Source organism: Saccostrea echinata, unplaced genomic scaffold, assembly GCF_033153115.1.
Source record: "Saccostrea echinata isolate AGI-Se365-2 ecotype Australia unplaced genomic scaffold, CSIRO_AGI_Sech_v1 ptg000054l, whole genome shotgun sequence".
NCBI lineage: Eukaryota > Metazoa > Mollusca > Bivalvia > Ostreida > Ostreidae > Saccostrea > Saccostrea echinata.
This window is the reverse complement of record NW_026889803.1, coordinates 32,929,524-32,949,762: the sequence shown is the minus strand read 5'-3', so window position 1 is coordinate 32,949,762 and position 20,239 is coordinate 32,929,524. Positions and strand designations below refer to the sequence as shown.

Sequence of the window (20,239 nt, the reverse complement as noted above, 5' to 3'; positions counted from 1 at the left end):
CCAGGGTCCACACTGCAGGACTGAAGTCACGGCTGCCACCAGATGTGTGGCCCCGCCCACTTTTGTGGCTGCTGTCAACAGCTCCTTCATGTGTATTAATGCTTGTTTACGAGTTTTTCCTCTCTTAAGTCGAGTAGTTGCTGCAGACAAGAAATCTTTAGGTGATATCTAAACAGAAAGAAGAACACTTCAACCATGCTTCAAGTAACAAAAACAACTATTTAGTACATACATGTATAAAGACAATGCGGTGTATTTATAAGTGTATAAAGGTAAACTCACAGCTTTTTCAGGATTGCTCCCAATGAAGGAAAACAGCTGGTCAATGAGAATAGTATGAGGGGGTTTGTCTCGTCCCTCTCCATCCACCAAGTCTTGGAGAACACTGGACGGGGTTCGGCGATGGGTTTTTCTTTTCCTTTCAAAGAAAAGGTCAAGCTAATTAACCCTAATTATCTAAGTAAAGTACATCTGAATTTCTATCACTCCAATAAATAAAACTGTTTGAAATTTCTCAGTATTTTCTACATAAAAATATTCACTGCTATGAATTGAATGTAAACATTTTTAACACGTTTCATTCTTTTCCCTTTCATCTTTTATTAAATTGTCATACAGAACACCTTACCTTTGTTTAACGGTGATGTCTAATATTGAGTCATCTTGGAAACTTTCTACACTAGCAGGGACTGAGACACTCCTGGTCATCTGGGCCAACACATCTGTATCTGATCTCACCATCACTCCGAGCACTGCAAAATGTCAGTCATAATGTCAATATGATGTCATTTAAGATTTGTTGTTTTAATATTCAGTGACATCATTTTTCTTAGAAGCAATGGTGAATATACAAAGAGTAGGCATACCACTTTCTTGGTTATTTGAGAGTGACCTTGCCACATGTATCCCCTCCCCTGGTGCTATGGTAACTTGCAGAAGTAGGTCAAGTCTTGCCCTGAGGCCTTTCATGATGTGCTGTGCCCTAAGCATGACAGATTTCACTGACGTGAAGGATTCATCACCAATGTCATTGTCAAATTTCTCCCTGCAAAACATACACCATGTTACAACATACATTATGCTAACATCTTTTATTGCTTTGAAATCAATTATTGTGGGTTTTCAGTAAATGTTGTCATAGGACTGATGTTCAGATTCCTTTTATAAAAGCTGTTGTAAATTGGCTTCAAATTTTTCATGAAACTTTCATTTTTTGGGGGGGGGAGGGGGTGGATGGCTGGGGGCTTGACTTTTTTTTTAATCTCACCTCAAACTTTTAACTGCCCTTTCATTGTCAGATTCTAATGGGACTTCCTTCATAAAACACAGCATGGCAAGCTCCTTTGCTTTTGTCTACAAATTTAAATACAGTACTTGAATTAACCATATCTGCAAACCAAGAAGATTTGAATAAACATTGCACATTACTTACTATCAGTATTTTGTTCATAATATTTCTTAATACGCAGTATTATTTTACTGTTAATTTCTTAATACCTCTTGAAGGTGGAAATCAGAAAAGAATGGAGGGACAGTGGTATTTCCTTCTTTGTGATCCATGACTTCACTGTGCCATCTTTGTTCTAGCTCAGCAAGACTCTGAAAAGTAGAACCAATAACAAAATGTGGAAAGAAAGTCCTTCTGGAATTTCCCCCTCCCAAATCAGTCCAAAAGTAGAACCAATAACAAAATGTGGAAAGAAAGTCCTTCTGGAATTCCCCCCTCCCAGATCAGTCCAAAAGTAGAACCAATAACAAAATGTGGAAAGAAAGTCCTTCTGGAATTTCCCCCTCCCAAATCAGTCCAAAAGTAGAACCAATAACAAAATGTGGAAAGAAAGTCCTTCTGGAATTCCCCCCTCCCAGGTCAGTCCAAAAGTAGAACCAATAACAAAATGTGGAAAGAAAGTCCTTCTGGAATTTCCCCCTCCCAAATCAGTCAAAAGTAGAACCAATAACAAAATGTGGAAAGAAAGTCCTTCTGGAATTCCCCCTCCCAAATCAATCCAAGCCAAGAAATTATACCAAACTTCCTCACAGAGGAAGAGAGAGAGAGAGAAAGAGGAATAAAGAGGAAAAGAGGGGGAGCATGTATTACTCCTAGACAAGCTGTACCTGTAGCTGTCTTAACAAGGCATCTATCTTGGTATAAACTTCCTGTATAACAGCTCTCAGTAACATAAACTCTTCAGTTTGCTGGTTCTCTGCCTTTGCCAGTTTGAATACCGTTTCCTGGAGAGACAAGTGCTTGAGTACTGCTGATACAATTCTCTCCTCCAAATCTTCTGGATTAATTACATCCCTGTTTAAGAAAAGAAATATTGAACTGCAATGATACACACGTACATGTAAATAAATCAACAATTGTCTTTCACATCTTGTGGGAAAAATTACTGGTATCTAGTATGTAAATTTTGGAAGTGGCAAATATTCAAGCATATTCGTAGTAGTTTGTAAGTTATATTTACAAACTGATTATGCGAAGGCCTGATATTGTATACCTGATGCTGGGTCTAAGCGGAGTTGCTTGTCGCCTACATAATTTTCTGAGGTTCTGGAGGATTTCTGCTGAGAGTCTAATTCTGGCCAATGAGGAGTCGGAGGAGTCCTCAGTTGAGGATGGACTATCCATGAGGACATCTGGATCTGATCCGGACTGCCACACACACCTAAGGAAGGAAATTTAAATAACCAAGTATTTACTAGCAACTTTCAATTAATCAGTATATATGTGCTCCGTATCACATATACATGTTCTCTGGTTCTTCAATACTTATTTTACCATATTCAAATCTATTGCAACTGTAGGATATTGATCAATTGGGACAACTGTGAAATAGCTTTATAGGTGTTTTAATTAAATACATGTAGACTAATGGTTTGGCATTATTCAGAATTAGTGCAAGAAAGGCAGCACAGAATTTGCTTGAATATAAATCCCACTAAAATAACTATACATACAGTATGAAGCAATTTAAAAATACTATTCTATAAATTCAAATTTAAAATTTAATTTCATTAAACGGTTTGTGTGATATATCCTTAACTTTGATAATACACAATGCAGTGCTGTCTACATAGAAATTATTTCTCAATCAACTGCATACAAACCTTTGTAAAAGTTTAGACTTGAGGAGATGCTGGCAATTAACTTCTTGTTGGGTTGTTTCAGGACCTCTGTACAGTAGCTGTAACATGGTGCAGGCTAGAACAGAAAGTCCTAGTGCTAAATCAGCCAGGAAGGGTAGGCCACTGGACACCTCCTCTGTGGATTCCTTAACAAACAAATTTTGATGAATTAAACATGAGTAGTTTTAAGACATACATGTACATATACAGTGCATACATACAATTAAAAAGGCAGGTTTTCGTTTATTTAATTGGAAACTATTAACTTCTTTGAATTGATTATTTTTACTGTGTTCTTTAAAACTTTATGTGTAGCATGAATTCTTCCACGCATGCACATTATTTCATATTGGTATACTCAAAGATGAGGCTATTTTATTTTTTTTATCTTCAAGACAAAATGGTTAATTGGATATACTTTTGAATCAACATATTTCATGAGGGGTTCAATCTTTAGGGATTTCATGGGTAACTCTCACAGTCCCCAGAAATATTATATTTTTATTGATATATAGACTAATATCTGACAGAAAGACACATCAATGAAATCAAATGAACCAATTCATTTAAAGGCCGAGGTTTTCAACCGGTCGGTTTTCCTCAGGTAAGTTTGGAGTGGGGTGGAGCTTAATTGAAACGGCTGTGAAGCCCCGAGGGAACCAAGCTGGCTTGTGTATACCTACCTATATACACAGAATGTTACCTGTATATATTACCTGTAAATGTTTTCCTAAGACATAGTTTAACTTCGCGTGTTGGTCAATCGAAATGTTGATCGTCAAATTTATGAAATAAAACAAACTAATTTTTTTATGTAGACTGAATCCTTTAGTTCAATTCTTTTTTTAAAATATGTTTGAATAAAGGAGACAATTTTAGTTTAATTTTGTGCTTTAATAAATTTCAAATCTTTGGTTGTAAGCTTGCGACACCGAGGGAAATAGTCATTCACAAAACGAAAGTAGAAAAAAGCGCAGTCCTGAATAATTAAATCTCTAAAACTTAGAAATCCTGTTTGAAGGCTAAATTTTTTAGAAAATATGCAATAAATTAGATAAATATTTTTTTTGTATAATTCGTATGTGATTAACCCATGACGCATGCATGTTAAAAATGGTCAAGGCATCCGCGTATTGTTTCTCCGACAGGAAGACGAAACGGGAATATAATCACTCTATCCTACTTTTTTCCTCGGGATACATAATTCTAAACATAACTTGTATATGCAATGACAGCTTTTATAATAATGCTTAGTTCTCTTTAAAACTGGTTATTTTACCGTAACTTTCATCACCATGTCTCGAAGAAATATTACACGTCTTAAAATTTTTAACTTATTTTTTAAAAGGAATTATTATTTTATTAAATTACACGATGCTTCCAATGCAGTTAGGTATTTTCTGTTTTAAGTAAAATCGATGTACGTGTAAATTTGGATAATCTATACTGCATTATAGATTGTATAGTGAAATGAACCCCCCTTTCTTAATTACAATTTAAATAGATATATATGACTGATTTTCTTTTTCATTTATTTAATTATTTGACAGACTTATTAAATATAAATTATATATGGCTAATTACTTTATTATAAAGTTAAAAAAAAATTAGCTCTGGCTGCTTCTTTATCACGATGTTATAAATTATATGCGGTAGGCATCAAAGACTGAATGTTAATTCAATGATCGGTACGATCCCCAGCCAAGGTATACAAGATATACACAACGGCAGGTAACAAGATGTCAATCAATTTTCAGTATCCAATCTCAGGCTTAATTTCATCTGATTGACAGGGGTTCACAGACCAGGTAAAATTGAGGGCGGTGCTTATTTCCTCCCCCTTTAAGCAATCCACAATATATAGCTCTCTAAGACTGTATTACCTGAGCTCTGACTGTGACGAGAAATCCCCACATGGCTTTGTCAGGTGTATTGTGTTCACGACCACTTCTCATCTCAAAAGAAAATGTCACTGTATCCCCATCAACCTAAAATAACGTACACATCTTCATCAACATGCAAAATGGTGACATGGTTTGCAAACTTAAGTTTCTTTCCATCTAGCATTAGCAATAATTTTATTTACTGATGTGTACTGTAGCATATTCATGTACATTGTATATGTTTAAGAGTATCCAACATACCTTTACTAAGTCCTTAGGCCAGCCTGATCCTAGGACACTCCTACTCCCAAATCCAAACGTGTTCCCTCCATATTCTAGTACTTTCTTTGAATTTGTGGTAGGGCCAGCATAAATCACAAGCTGCAAGTATCAAAATAACATCACCATTGGCATTAGAATGCATATTAATTACACTTAATCTGATCACACCAATCAACTATAATTCTGTTCACAGTAAAACTCCCTTAGCATAGACTTTATCAACTTAAATGTAACTTACGGTAATTGTCATCTTTTGAAAGTACAAAGAACTTGTACATGTTTTTCAGATAAATGAAATTCAACTTGGATAAAACAAGTTACAGTGGTGACAAAATAACTTTTTCATCAGTTTGCTGGGTTTTATTTTTTCCCTGCATTCAATGTACATGTACATGTATTTCAGTGCAAAGATATTGAAATCCATTTTAAGACAGGAATATATTTACAAAAGATAGAACACAAACCAAAAATAAATAAAAAGCATTGATCAGCAATCTATCATGACAATTCAAACCTTTAATATGTGCTTTCACATTTCAAATTTAATGGATTTATTTTGTAATGAAGTTGCTATGACTTTTTAAATTTTTTTTTTGTTAATCTATTTTCTTTTTCTGCCAATTTTACCAGTTGTATACCTTGTCATAATCATATTGGGAAGAACTCCTTGGGTCAAATCTCAGATACAAGCACCTAGCCCCGGGGATGTGTACTGTCTCCTTAAATCTGTAGTTGTCCCTCACTGGGTGGATGCTTTCTACTGTCTTCCCTGAGGACCACGGGGCAGGGATTTTCAATCCTGCCAAAAAGCCTTGCTCCTCAGTGTCCTCATTTGACACTCTAGTTAGAATAAAAAAATGCAATATAAATACAGGTTAATAAAAGGACTTTTTATATTACTATTTACACATACTAGTACATTTAAAATTCATGGAATTTGAACCATAACATATTTTCTTGTTTTTCTTTTGTTGTTGTTTTTTCTTCTTTGACAAGGGGTTATTGTTCCTTACTCTTCGATATCAACAGTGGGAGCCATTAGTTCCATTACATGTGTGTCTGTGTCAGAATCTAGGTCATCCTGCATAACAGCCTCAACCTGACTCTTCAGAAGTAGAGCAGCCTGAAATTGCAACAAAGATTGACTTATTGGTTTACATAAAAGAATAAAAATTTAAATAAAAATATTTAATTGTCTTGCAAAATTAATTGAACAAACTTGCAGTGTACCTGACTTGAAAGCACAACAAGATTGACAAGTTTGGGCATCAGTTCATCAGCCAGGGGGAGACAATGCAGATTGACATGGTTCATAGCGGTCAACAGAACTGGTAACAAGTGTCCTAGAATAGTAGCCTTGGCAATGCGCTCCAGGCCCTGAAGTCTAGCCTCCCTTTCTTCTTTGAATTTGTGTATGACAGCATTGCAGGTTGTTATAAGAACTTCCAATACCTGAGAAAATACAAGTAATATTCATAGTTCACCAAAATGGGGAGGGGGGGGGTTGTGTGGAAGACATGAAATTTTGGTAAAATATTAAATCAACAGAAAATAAGCTATTGATTGAAGGAAACTTTTGAACCCTTACCTCACAAGATCCGGAAAAAATTCGTGACGCTAATTTTGCTATTGCCATCATCAGTCCCTATAAAATGAAATTGTCAATTACATGTACTAAAGAGAATATGTCTCCTTCCATTTTTATGTAATGTTTTATGTAAAAAAGAAAACAATTACATGCACCACCATAAATATCTGGAAAAAAATACCTGCATGTTTTTATCTTGCTCTGGTGATGAGTTTTCTGTGCTCTGTTTTAACAACACAGTTTCTCTCAGAAGATGAGATTGCAGGGCCATCATGTATCGTAGACAAGGGGAGGCAATCTGTCAAGACAAATCTTTTATTCTTAAATCTGTTAATTCAGTGCATTTGCTCAAACATATCAGAATTCATTTAAATAACTTTCAGTTGATATTTACTGTATATTGTTTCTTATCTCTAGTGTCTTTAAAACACAGATTTTTTTTTTTTTTTTTTTTTAAATTTCGATCCCAATACTTACAGGCAAAGAAGACAACATCTGCTCAAAATTGGTTTTGTCCAAGTTAGCCGCATCACTGAGAAGCTTACTGGACTCCTGGACTGTGATTTTAAGAATGTGGAACACTAGGTCATCCGATAACCTGTCAATACAAATTAATTGTTTTGATGATTAAAATGTGATGAGAAGGTAGTAACTGAAAATAAACAGATAGTCTGGTAAAAAGTACAGTCTCACACACCTTTTCCACTTACCTAAGATATCTTGTTCCCTCTTTCTCCACAGCTTGTGCTCTAAGCTTTTCACCAAAATCCACAAGAATAAGATCTCGCAATGTCTGAAGTGCTACATTGTTCTTACCTAAGAAAATATATCATACATGTATGCATGTCGTTACAAAGAATTTGAGTTACCAGGTAAGGTACTTCTCATTATCACTGAATGGAAGTGAAACAATTTCATTATTTCTTTGTACATTCTCTCAAATTAAAAACAATTATAGGATACTAAATAATTTCCCTCCTTTAGAATCTTCAATGTTTTCCAAACACATACACTGATATGTAAATGCATCCATTTCCAAACCATTTTTCTTTGAATTATATGTTCCTGTATACTGGTACATATATTTATATAATTTACATGTATGTACAATGTACCTGTAGATGTGTGACTTACCATCATACAGTAGAGTCTGCATTAACTGGTTTTTGTCACTAGCTGAGGGATACAAAACTGATATGCCTACTGTGATCACATGACAAGTTTCCTCAAGGATTTGTATATCCTTGACCTCTGAGCAGTAGCTGGTCAGTAATTTCCACAAAAGTTCCCTTTAATTAAATTGAAAGCAAAGATTTATCTGTAGGTCATAGAAGAAAAACAAAATATTATGGTATATAAATTAACAATTTATACAAATAACCCATCTGGGTTTTTTTTTGATTTTTTTTCTCATGAAGTAAAAAAAGTTTTCTTATTTTCTTGATTTCCTACCTAGTTTCTTTGAGAATTTGAATCTCTGCTGGTCTTTCTTGCTTAAACAAACTGATCTTTAGCAACAACTGGAATAGTAAAGGTACATATTTAATGCTTGTACACAACACAAACAGGAAATGTTGTTTGTATATCCTAACAAATGAAAGCCTTTGAGATTTTGAAAAGGTGTAATGATTATTTTTTAAGAACAACTTTGTACTGTTTTAAAAGGATTGTGATCTGGGCTTCATTCAATATCTAGGCTAGCTGCTAAGTTAGATATATGTCATACTGAAAACACTAAATGAATTGATGCTTGTTATGACTAGGCTAGCCTATAGTTCAAGATCGTAGTGGCTACGTAGATCTACGTAGCTGCTATAATCTTGAATGCAGCCCTGATGAGGGAAAAATTCAGATTTAATTTCTCTCCTTCCTCTCTTTCTCTCTCTCTGACCTGCATAACAATAAGACTACAGATGATGGTCTGGGAGTCCTGAACTGTCATGGCTTGTTGTAGTATGTCATAAATCCGTCGGAGCTGAACAATATCCACAGAATGTTGCTGTAGGATACAGCTTCCCAGGGGGCTGTGCAACAAGTCATTATTTATCTGGTGTAGACACATACTCCCCACATGCTGCAGAATACACCTCACTGCTTTTGGGGTTGGGACATTTCCTTCTGTTTAGCATGAAGAATATGAAGTTTTAAACTGTTCTATATTAATTAGTTCAATTAATGAGTTCCAAGTGCTAAAAATACACTACTAAAGTTGTCTTATAAACCAGGTCTCTGTCAAGACTCTTGACAAGACTCTGTCAAGTGCTAATGGTTTCAGTTCGTAAGCATTTGGACTTGCACTTGTTCTTTTTGAGTTTTCACATCTATAGATATTATAAATCTCGAAATTTCTAATCCCAGCTTTTATTCAATCCAGACCAAACCTGTAGGAGGACAAGCATTTTGAAAGAATTTCACAGATAATGTTAAAATCAATCTTAAAGTAAATTTTTGACTAGCAGAGCTAAAATTCTCTTAAACTGGGCTGTGATTTGAAATTAATCAAATTTCAAAAATGAAAGTAAGTCTCTCTCTAACATCAAATAATCCAATGATTCCAGACTAACCTGGTGGTAAGATGACCTGGTCTGTGACCTTTAACCTTCTGTGGATGTGATGTGGAGACTGATGACCTGGATTAAAGAACTGGTCCACCCAATCACTGCTACATGTCCATATCATGTTATTTCTCACATCAAAGCACACACCTGTCAAAAATAAATCAGAGTCATTGCCATCAATGGTCAAAGAGATGATGCTGAATAATGTAAACACTCATACATTTTGTATATTCTCAAAATTTAGTTCAGTCTTCCTCATCAAGTGAATAGCACAATGATAAATACCGATAAACACATTTTGGTCCAAGCTTCTGAATCAATATTAGCATGTACTTAAATTAGCAGACAAGAAGCAGCACAAAATTGTTAAAATATGATTACCCCTACAATAAGTCAACAGTAAATAACAGAACTGGTTAATAAACATATCTCCTTACCCAGTCCTTGTACTGCTGCTCCCCTCCCCAAGGCACAGGTGGGAGCATCACTAAGGTCTGATCTGGTGTTAAACTGACCTGTCTCCACAGTGAAACACATGTTACTCGCAAGTACTAAAAGTAAAGTTATAGGAAAATATCTAACTTGTTCATTCACATTCTTAAAGAAATTTCTTAAAGGGATATGTTTCTTATCAAGATATTGAATATCTGTTCAAATCAGAAAAATTCTGCATCAAAGATATAACCTACCATAAGAAAACTTGCTTTTTAACTATATTAAGGCATTTTTGGAATATAGAGAAAATGCTTGAAGAAGTGCTTGACTAGGATATAAAACTAAGAAAAATCTTCAATTTTGAAGTCACATACTTCACAATGTAACCAAACACAGTATGCTATAAATTTGATATAATTTTCATTTCCTTTTATTATGAATTCTTTAAGATAGTATTCTTTATATTAGTTTTTTCCCCCTAAAAATTAAGTTTTTTGCCCTATTTCTGAGTTGAACTTCCTTATTGAAAAGTTTTACAGTGTGTTCTGTATATGACACTTTATGAAACTTAAACTAAAGATTTCATTAATGATGACCACAACAGTTCTTGGACAGAATTTCTTACATCTGAGTCCAGAAAGACTGCCCCCTCCTCCAAACAGTGACCGTGTAGTGGATGTACTGTTGCTGGCCCCGGTGGGACTGGTCAGTAGTACCAATGTACTGCCATCACAGAATACTGGGCTTTTTATCAAGTTCTTCATCAATATGGAACAAGATGTACTTCCTACCGCTCCCGATGCTGCTGGTAACAGAAGAATTAATGACATTACATTAAGCCATTTTTGTCAGTATATACATGTAGATACATGTATATACAACTGTAAGCATTGTTAACTGTATCTTTGCTCCAAGTACATCTATCATGGACAGTGATTAAATGACAAAGGCCAAAAAAAGCAAACCCAGTTCATATTCTCTTTTTTTTTTTTTTTTTTTTTTTTTAAAGAAGACTTAATCATAGCATGTAAAAATGTCTAAATGGCAAAAACAGCTGAATGGAAAAACTTATCTCAAAATCAGTTCCTCAGTGTTAACTTTCAATTCAGTTTTAATGAATACATGCAAACTATATATCACTTCTACATAATTATTTTAATTATCATTACTCTAAGAGTGATTGGTATTTGTATCAAAATCACTTGATAAGAGATCTGACATGGATAAACAATATCATCATAACTAAATTTGAATTTGCACAGAAATCAATGCCCAGAATGACCTTCTTGTGACCTTGACTATGAATAGTATCAATTCTTTTCTTACACTCCTCTTTTTTGGTGGACAGAGGATCCCCTCCCGTTAAAGCTACAAGTGTGGCCGCTGAGGTACTGCCTCGGAATGGACGGAGTTTGGATAGAAAGCTCTCATTTAAACTTTTAGCACCACCTTCATCTTTTTTCACCAGAGTCACTTGAGGCTGTGTAGGAATAACAACCCATTTGTCTTCCTGCAAACAGTATAGAGAGGTTTGTAAATAATAGATGTGGCCAAATTTTGACAACATACATGTTCATTAAAAAAATTATTGGGATTATTCAATACTCCAGCACTATACCCACTAAAGAAAATTGCAACAAAGCATAAAATTCAGCTGCAATTGCATTTCATAAATTGGTGATGTCAGAAACAAACACTGTATTATCGGTATTTGTGAGTGCTTTTTTGGAAGTAGAAATAGATTTGCTTTTTGTAAGCTTGAAATATTATTACCCTTACAAAATATTCTAAATTTAGCCAATATTCAAACTTAATCTCCAACCATGCTTTGCAAATCAGTGTATCTAATATTAATCCACTATTTCAAAGTCTATTCCAAGTATCTTTTAAAAAAAAAAACAACAATTTTTCATAAATTTCACTTAATGCATGTAAATGGCCACACTTAATAACAAGAGGCCCAGGGGCCACATCGCTCACCTGAGCACTCTGGCTAGGAAAAAGCAGAAATCAGTTCAGTCTTGAAAAGCTTAAATATAAACCTGGTTCGGGGGGTGGGGGGGGGGGGGGGGGAGTGTTAATTTGAACTAACTTGAATCTAAACTTCATAGGGATGCTTTTGAATTAATATGACAAATCATGGCTTTGCTGTTCTTAAGAAGAAAATTTTGATTGATATATCCTTTGTATTCCTTTGTATGATCCCCTGTTATGGCCCCTCTATTCTCCTGGGGATCATGATTTGTACAAATTTGAATCTACATTACCTGATGATGCTTCCATTTAAATATGACTAATCATGGCTTTGCTGTTTTTGAGAAGAAGATTTTTAAAGATGTTCCCTATATATTCCTATGTAAAACTTTGATCACCCATTGTGGCCCCACCCTACCCCCGGGGGTCATGATTTAAATAAATTTGAATCTACTCTACCTGAGGATGCTTCCATATATATATGACCAATCATGGCTTTGCTGTTTTTGAGAAAAAGATTTTTAAAGATTTTTCCTATGTATTCCTATGTAAAACTCTGACTGCCCATTGTGGCCCCATCCTACCCCCAGGGGTCTTGATTTGAACAAATTTGAATCTACACTACTTGAGGATGCTTCCATATAAATATGACCAATCATGGCTTTGCTGTTCTTGAGAAGAAGATTTTTAAAGATTTTTCCTATGTTTTCCCATGTAAAACTTTGATCGCCCATTGTGGCCCCACCCTACCCCCTGGGGTCATGATTAGAACAAACTTGAACCTACACTATCTGAGGATGCTTCCATATAAATATGACCCATCATGGGTTTGCTGTTCTTAAGAAGAAGATTTTAAAAGATTTTTCCTATGTATTCCTATGTAAAACTTTGACCGCCCATTGTGGCCCCACCCTACCCCCGGGGGGCATGATTTGAACAAACTTGAATCTACACTACCTGAGGATGCTTCCATATTATAAGTTTCATATTTTCAAGCACAGTGGTTTTTGAGAAGAAGATTTTTAAATCATGCCATTAATTTTTCATGAATTCATAATTATCTCCCCTTGGAAGAAGGCGTGGCCCTTCATTTGAACAAACTTGAATCCCCTTTACCCAAGGATACTTTGTGGCAAGTTTGGTTGAAATTGGCCCAGTGGTTCTTGAGAAGAAGATGAAAATGTGAAAAGTTTACGACAACGACAACGACGACAGACAATGGACAAATTTCAATTAGAAAAGCTCACTTGAGCCTTCGGCTCAGGTGAGCTAAAAAGCTTATGTATCCCATGAAATTAAAACTTAATTGATCTATAAATAATTCCTCACTACAATACTGAACCATATCTCCATCAAATAAACTCAGTTAACCCCCCCCCCATCCCCACCAAAAAAGAAAATCAAGAAAACAATACTAACAGACAGACACAGGTAAAACCTACTGTACCCTTACAGACAGCAGGAATTACATTGTATACAAAAGATTATTAATATACCAGTTTAATAATAAATGCCTCTCTAAATTTGAATTAAAATATAACTTGAAAATCAATCTGTTATTAAACACAATTCTTACATCAACATCAAACATTTCCAAGTAAACTGGTATTCCTTTGGCATTTTTGTCCCCAGGAAGAATTGGCACCCAAATCCAGAAGAAGAAACATCCATCTGAACAAAATCCAATCGTTGTTTGAGGTCCTTCATTTTTGTAACCATGAGGTGTGGGTAATGTTTTTATAGGCTATAATTAGACAACAATTCCATACACAACACATATTAAAAAATATTTAACATAAATACATCAAAATAACTGTCATATTTATCAAGTTTATATAACAAGGAATAGAAAGGACAAGATAGGCTAAGACCCCTTTATGGCCCCTGGTTTGGGGTGTCCACAAGAATGATGCAATAGTTCATCTTTAAAAAAAACTGTTGTCATCCCTGTACAAAATGAGTACTGATTCTGATTAATGGGATACACAAGGTCACAGGACAGTCACAAAATATGTCAATTTTCCAAATTTTCTCATTTTTATGCAAATTTTAATCAATTTTATAGCACATTTTGTTTCAGAAAATACAAAGCACAAGCTTGCCTATTTAGGAGTGCTAAAATTTGTATATTTCATGAGCTAGTATCATATGCATCTTGTGTATAAAAATCTTGGATAGGCAAGCTTGTGCTCTCTGTTTCCCAAAGTGAGAAGTACAGTACAGTAGTTCAAATTTGATGAAATTACATCAGAATTGAAGAAATTCAGTAAAATGTCCTACTTTGATACCCTTTTGTGGCATCTCTGTATGCTTTGAATCAAAATTAATGCTGGTTTTAAAACAAGCCACATTTAAAGTTATTAATTGTAAACTATCACAATTTTAACTGTATTTTGAGTGTTCATCAAATAAGGAGCCAAATTCAGCCATTAGCATATTATCTTGTCCTTTAAAGAAGACAAGTGTCAGAGAGATTATAGGAAAAAAAGAAACTCTTTTCCCTTAAAAAAAAAATCAAATATATTTACCTTTAGTGAACTTGGATCTAAAATCTGACAAAAATTTGAACTTTCTGCCTCTGTATCAAATGCAGCAGGTCTATAAATGAGTAGTCCATGGCCATAAGCAATCTTCCCTGGTCCCAACTGCAAATTCCTACTGTATACATATCCCCTGTAACATATCAAAGAATAGATTCAGTTCAGTGTTTTCCCTTAGAAATTAATATTCTATATATAAACTTGTCTTTCAATGAGGAAATACTGAGCATGTTTAACACTTTGCCCTTTTCACACATGGCATAGCTTTTCAGCTTTCTACTTGACATACTTATAACTTATAACTTCTGGGCTTTATTTCTTTACTATTTTACATACTAATCATACATGTATCTATATATTCCACTTAGTTTCTTTATTACTTTACATAAAAAGCATGTGTTTATTGGTTTGCTATTTTCATAATCAGCATATTTAAACAGCTTTGTTCTTTCTAGCAAATTTTTTTTTCCAAACTGTCTGCATAACTATAGTTTCACATGGATATCACCAATAAGCCACTTGTTTTGTTTGGAATGACCACCTTGGAGGTTTCAGACCCAGGAGAGATGACCAGATTTTTTTAAATTTCTTTTTTCGAAATTGAAGTAAAAAAATGATTTTTTTTAAGACATTTAAAAAAATATTGTTTTACATCACAAGCTCCGCCTCTACTCACTATAATCAAATGGGTAAACTGGCCGTGTGCTTTACACCAAGTGCCTATATTTAATGGCAAGTATATGTAAGATAACGGCCTAGATTCTTGTACATGTTGTGACAAACTTTCTCTATAATATGTGCTATCATAAAAACAGATCTGCATGCTGCGTGCATAAAGGTTATTTCAACAGGATATACTGAACTGCTATAAGTTCATCATTAATTCTTTATAAAAACTTTCAAATATAAACTTCTATCGGCTTCTGTCTGTCAAATATAATTGAAATCTTTATTACAAAAACTATGAAGAAAGCGTTTCACTGACCTGGCATGTTAAGTTAAATGGAGACCAAAACCAATGATAAAGAAAAAACCTGATCGACTGATCCATTGTAAATAACCAATAATGAAAAATATCTTTGTCATTAAATTTCTTTCAGAGGGGATTATTTCAATGTGGTGGGCAGCAATGTCAAACAAACAATAATTTTACTTTGGCCTTACACACTGAACAATTTCATTATTGCAATGTTCGTTATTCAATTAAATTATAAGATGAATGAATTTTCATGGCCAAGAAAATGTACTGATTTTTTTTAATCACTAGGAAAAATTACATAAATCTGTCTATCAGAAGCTTTTTAGATGCATGCAAAATGATAACTATCATCATTAACTACATTGTACTGCATAAAACTGACATGTCAGGTTTATTAATTGTCTGTATACTTTGAAGCTGTGCCAAAATGCTTGTAAAAGAGAAATATTACATAATTCTCTTTCTTTCACATCATTGCATCACTCTCTTATTAAAAATTAACATACCTTAATGTTCCATGGAGACCTGATCCAATCTTAGCCAGAGCCCTGCCCTGAGAGTTTGTTGTGAAGAGGAAAACCCCATCACATGCTAAACTTCTACCGATCTCTGCCTCTGTTTATTAATAAGCAATGTTTTAGCTTTCAATATTCAGTTTATTCAGTATGTTACATATACTAAATAAATTTAAATAGTTTTATCAAAGTATCAATCCATTAATGGAATTAACAAAGCTTTGTTTGTGCATTACACTCTGACTGAGTGGGGCACGCACTAAATGACATGAAGTCCGACTATAATTATCAAAATATGCATGTTTAACAATGGAAGCAATCACATTTACAATTCATGCATATATAATGAATTTCTATTTTGTTTTTTTTTTAAGGAAGGAAACCCCTCATCAACATAGAGGCAACTCTCTACAGCCTGTCAAAGAAAAAATCTCGGTGTCCCCTGCCACAGACAATAACCTTAATTGTAATGCTGCAAATTGGTTGTTCAAATTGCCATGGGTATGTCTACTTTTGAGAAAACTGCATATCCATTCAACATTCATTGATTTTTTTATGATAATTTGTAAAATGTAAGAGGCATTTTAAAAAAAAGGGAAAAAAACATTCAATGAAATTAACAAGTTTCTAGGAATTTTTCCACAACAAAGTAGGAGTCAAAAATAATTTCCCCTTAATGTACTGGTTATAACAAAACTTACCCGGTTTCTCTTTTTCCTTTTCATTTGCAGGAGCTGCAGGACTATCTTTCTCTGGTGTACTTAGCAAGTCTTCAAATCCCCAACACAATATATGCTTACTTCCTAGTATTGAAGTAGGTTGGCCAGGCCCTCCTTCTGTATCCAGTAATTTGGCCAGAACATCAGTAACTTGCAGAGTATCAAGATTTGGGAGGTTTTGCAGTAAGTGTACAGCATGAGTAAATGTCTTTAAGTGCCCTCTAAAGATGAAAAAATATTAAATGATTAAAATATATATAGAGAAATTTGTCAGTTCTTTTTAACACACCACAATGAAAAAAAACTTAATTATGCAAACAATTTTTTGAAATTTTGTTGATACCTTGCACAAGCTAATGCAACCAAAGCTGATGCAATATTTTCTCGCTGGTGTAGGTCTTCTGCAACTTTCACATTTTCATCACTTGTCTTCTCACCCAACCAGCTACATAAAAGATTTTCAAGACCTCTCAAACAGTCTCCTGGTTCTTTTGATAAACTGAGAGGAGCACAGTCCCTGAGACAATTCAACAAAAGTTCCGACGTAACACCACACAAACTTGGGTCTATTCTGCTTTGAGACTGTAATAATGGTAAAACAAGGAGTACACTGATTCTCGTAGAAAAGGATGCTTGTTCCGGTTCTTTGTATAAGCCTTGTTTTTTTAGTATAGCTAGTGTTTCTTCGTTGCTGGATGCCTCTCTTTCATTTTGTTCATCAAGGACAACTTGTCTTTGAGCATTCCAGTATCCCTTCAATGCATTTAGACGATACTCTAATAATTTAGAATAAGCATTGTTTTGTGTCCCGCAGACAGCAAGGAGACGATTGCTGAGTTCTTTTGGGTTCTTTACATCAAAACTTATGACTTCATTGTCCGCTTCATGAGAATTGTTGACATCTCGAGGAAGTTCTACCAAATCCGTCACCCTTATCAACCCATCATGCAAAAACAGCGTTTCTTCCGTAACAGACAACCATTGGCAGGTGTCTTGCATACTCCCAGACATTGTCTTCGCAATGTCTACGAGTAATATCCCTTCAATTACGCATCGCTTGGAAATTACGAATCCCTAAATATATTCCTGTTATTGACTTCTGCATGAAATGAAAATAAACATCTTTGTCACTTGAACGCTTCAAAACATTGCATAATAAAACGTTCATGTGATCTTATAAAATGTCGACGCGAACTGTGTATTATCTAAAGATTTGTAGGATTATAATCCTGTCGAGAACGATTTTCTCACGTTTCGATGACAAATGATATAAATTAAGATGTTAACTTAAAAAAAAAAGACTTAGATAAGGCATATAAATATCTTTTTCATTATTATATGTAAGTTCCCAGGTAGTCTAGTGGTTAGGATTCCGCGCTCTCACCGCGGCGGCCGGGGTTCGATTCCCCGTCTGGGAATATTTTTTTTTTTCCCCGATCAAGTTATATTAAATTTAAAACCTTTAAAAAACTATTTTTGAAGAACAAGCAAAATCATGATAATTTATATTAACATAGAAGCATCCTCAGACAGTGTAAATTCAAGTTTGTTCAAATCATGATCCCCGTGGGTAGGGTGGGGCCAAGATGGGCAATCAAAAAAAAGTATACAGGAAGAATCCTAAAAAATTTCTAATGAACAGCAAAGCCATGATTAGACATATTTATATGGAAGCATCTCCTCAGATAGTGTAGATATACTTTATTCATGACCCCTGGGGTAGGGTGTATGATCAAAGTACGTGTATATGGGGGGATATGCTGAAGGAGAACAGCAGGGCCATATAGTAACTAAGGTGATCGATGTGGCCCATGTACCGGGATACCTCTTGCTTTAATTGCTTGTCAACCCCCAACCCCCCAACCCCGAAACCCCCCAATAGGTTTTTCGAGTTTGTCTTTTTTATCTGTTTTTTGTCCGTTGTCGTGCGAATGTGCGTAAAGGTTTCACATTTTCAACTTTTAAAGAATCACTGGACCAATTTCAATCAAACTTGTCTCAAAGTATCCTTTGGTGAAGAGGATTCATATTTATTCAAATGAAGGGCAGTACCCACTTCCAGGGAGAGTTTATTAAGAAAAGGCAAAAATAATTAAAGTGATTTAATTCATTTAAAAATCTTCTAAAGAACCCTAACCAGAAGAGTTAAAACTTGTATGAAAGCTTCCTGACATAGTGTAGATATATCATTGTCGTTTGGGGTAGTGTGGGGTCACAGAAGAGGATCAAAGTTTACATGGAAATATGCATAAAGAAATCTTTTAAAATTTAAGAACAGCAAGGACATGATTAGTCATATTAATAATACAGTGTATAATAAAAAAAATTAAAATCTCAAGAACACCCGGGCCATGATAATATAGCAAGCATCCTCAGATAATGCAGATTCAAATTTGTTCCAATCATGCTCCCCTGGAGAGAGTGGGGCCAGAATTAGGGAACACTATTTTTTTTTAGGAATATATAGTGGAAAAAATCTTTAAGAAATTTCTTCCCAGGAACAGCAGATCTATATATAAGACAAGATTCAAGTTTGTTCAAAGCATGGCCCCTGGGATGGGATAAAAATATTTAAGAGAATAAAAAGAAAGATCTTTAAAATTGTTCTTCTCGGGGACAGCAGGGTCATGATATGCCAGCATCCTCAGCTAATACAGATTCAGATTTGTTCCAATCATGGTCCTGGGGAGGATGGGGCCACAATTGGTTATCAGTTTAATTTTTGTTTGTTCAACAATTTTTTTTCTGGCCTCTTTCGTGTTGTAAATTTTGAATTTACTAGGTGGAGGTACATGCAAAATTTACAACATGAATTTAATTCATACTGTAAATTTTGCATGTCCCTCCCCTAAAAAATTCGAAATTTACAACATACCCCCCTCCTTGCTTTGAATAAGATTACGATGTTACGTTCCTGGATTTTCAATAAGGTATAATCAACTGGAAAGGGAAAGTCAATAAAAAATGGTATTTTTTATCCAAATAAATCGTGTCCGTACGAATGCCCATTGAGCTAATTTTCGTAGGTTAAAAAGAAATATTTTTTCGCGTTATGACGCGAAACTTTCGTGAATAAACGTGTAACTTTCTCGTTATAACGCGAAACTTTTGCGTTTATTCGCGAAAGTTACGCATTATTACGCTAAATTTTTCTTAAGAAGTTTTTTTTAAGTAAATAATTTTAAGTTTTTGTAGAGTTTCAAAGGATGACCGTCTGCGGTATATAAAAATACTAAAGGGTGTAAACAAACAGGGGTTCCCGCTTTGAGGGAGAATTAAATGATCGCCAATTTAGGACAAATAAAACATTTTAACTGGATATAATTTAACAGAAGAGGCCTGTAAAACATCATCTCCCTAGCTGATCTGCCTCTTAATTGCGCATACATTCCACTGGAAATGCTGTATTTACGATGAAAATCTCCCTCGAAGTTAGGACCCCATTTCGTTTATAACGTTTTTATCTTACCTTTAGCATTATTATATGCCGTAAAGAGCTGTTCAATCTTTACAACCGACTTACATGTAACAAAAATGAATGCCAGATACCGGAATATAGGTATGGTAGGCTAAGAATTCAGAAGTTTTTGTGTCTAATAAAAATTCTCAGAAGGTGGTGGAGGGGGTCTCACCATCA

The 20,239-nt window shown here is 34.7% G+C and overlaps 1 protein-coding gene and 1 non-coding gene across 2 annotated transcripts in view; one reads left to right on the top strand and one right to left on the bottom strand.

Moving 5' to 3' along the window:
• LOC133206124 (probable E3 ubiquitin-protein ligase HECTD4) overlaps positions 1 to 17,713 on the bottom strand; it is a 45,870-nt gene extending 28,157 nt beyond the window's left edge. Inside the window, exons 1-30 of the mRNA XM_061342055.1 lie at positions 16,946 to 17,713; positions 16,585 to 16,823; positions 15,875 to 15,983; positions 14,378 to 14,522; positions 13,426 to 13,593; positions 11,202 to 11,385; positions 10,501 to 10,680; positions 9,878 to 9,991; positions 9,447 to 9,587; positions 8,774 to 9,000; positions 8,335 to 8,402; positions 8,017 to 8,171; positions 7,593 to 7,698; positions 7,360 to 7,480; positions 7,064 to 7,180; positions 6,883 to 6,939; positions 6,525 to 6,746; positions 6,308 to 6,417; positions 5,933 to 6,134; positions 5,274 to 5,393; positions 5,013 to 5,117; positions 3,112 to 3,275; positions 2,502 to 2,669; positions 2,116 to 2,302; positions 1,498 to 1,599; positions 1,268 to 1,353; positions 867 to 1,045; positions 629 to 752; positions 283 to 418; positions 2 to 168 (exon numbers count right to left, since the gene is read on the bottom strand). Of these exons, the coding sequence (XP_061198039.1) occupies positions 2 to 168; positions 283 to 418; positions 629 to 752; positions 867 to 1,045; positions 1,268 to 1,353; positions 1,498 to 1,599; positions 2,116 to 2,302; positions 2,502 to 2,669; positions 3,112 to 3,275; positions 5,013 to 5,117; positions 5,274 to 5,393; positions 5,933 to 6,134; positions 6,308 to 6,417; positions 6,525 to 6,746; positions 6,883 to 6,939; positions 7,064 to 7,180; positions 7,360 to 7,480; positions 7,593 to 7,698; positions 8,017 to 8,171; positions 8,335 to 8,402; positions 8,774 to 9,000; positions 9,447 to 9,587; positions 9,878 to 9,991; positions 10,501 to 10,680; positions 11,202 to 11,385; positions 13,426 to 13,593; positions 14,378 to 14,522; positions 15,875 to 15,983; positions 16,585 to 16,823; positions 16,946 to 17,613 (4,871 nt within the window). The 5' untranslated portion in view covers positions 17,614 to 17,713. The remainder of the gene's footprint in view (position 1; positions 169 to 282; positions 419 to 628; positions 753 to 866; positions 1,046 to 1,267; positions 1,354 to 1,497; positions 1,600 to 2,115; positions 2,303 to 2,501; positions 2,670 to 3,111; positions 3,276 to 5,012; positions 5,118 to 5,273; positions 5,394 to 5,932; positions 6,135 to 6,307; positions 6,418 to 6,524; positions 6,747 to 6,882; positions 6,940 to 7,063; positions 7,181 to 7,359; positions 7,481 to 7,592; positions 7,699 to 8,016; positions 8,172 to 8,334; positions 8,403 to 8,773; positions 9,001 to 9,446; positions 9,588 to 9,877; positions 9,992 to 10,500; positions 10,681 to 11,201; positions 11,386 to 13,425; positions 13,594 to 14,377; positions 14,523 to 15,874; positions 15,984 to 16,584; positions 16,824 to 16,945) is intronic.
• A 235-nt stretch (positions 17,714 to 17,948) lies between these two features.
• On the top strand, positions 17,949 to 18,020 carry Trnae-cuc (transfer RNA glutamic acid (anticodon CUC)). The gene has a single exon. It is a non-coding gene; the product is annotated as a tRNA-Glu (tRNA).
• Positions 18,021 to 20,239: the final 2,219 nt, after the last annotated feature.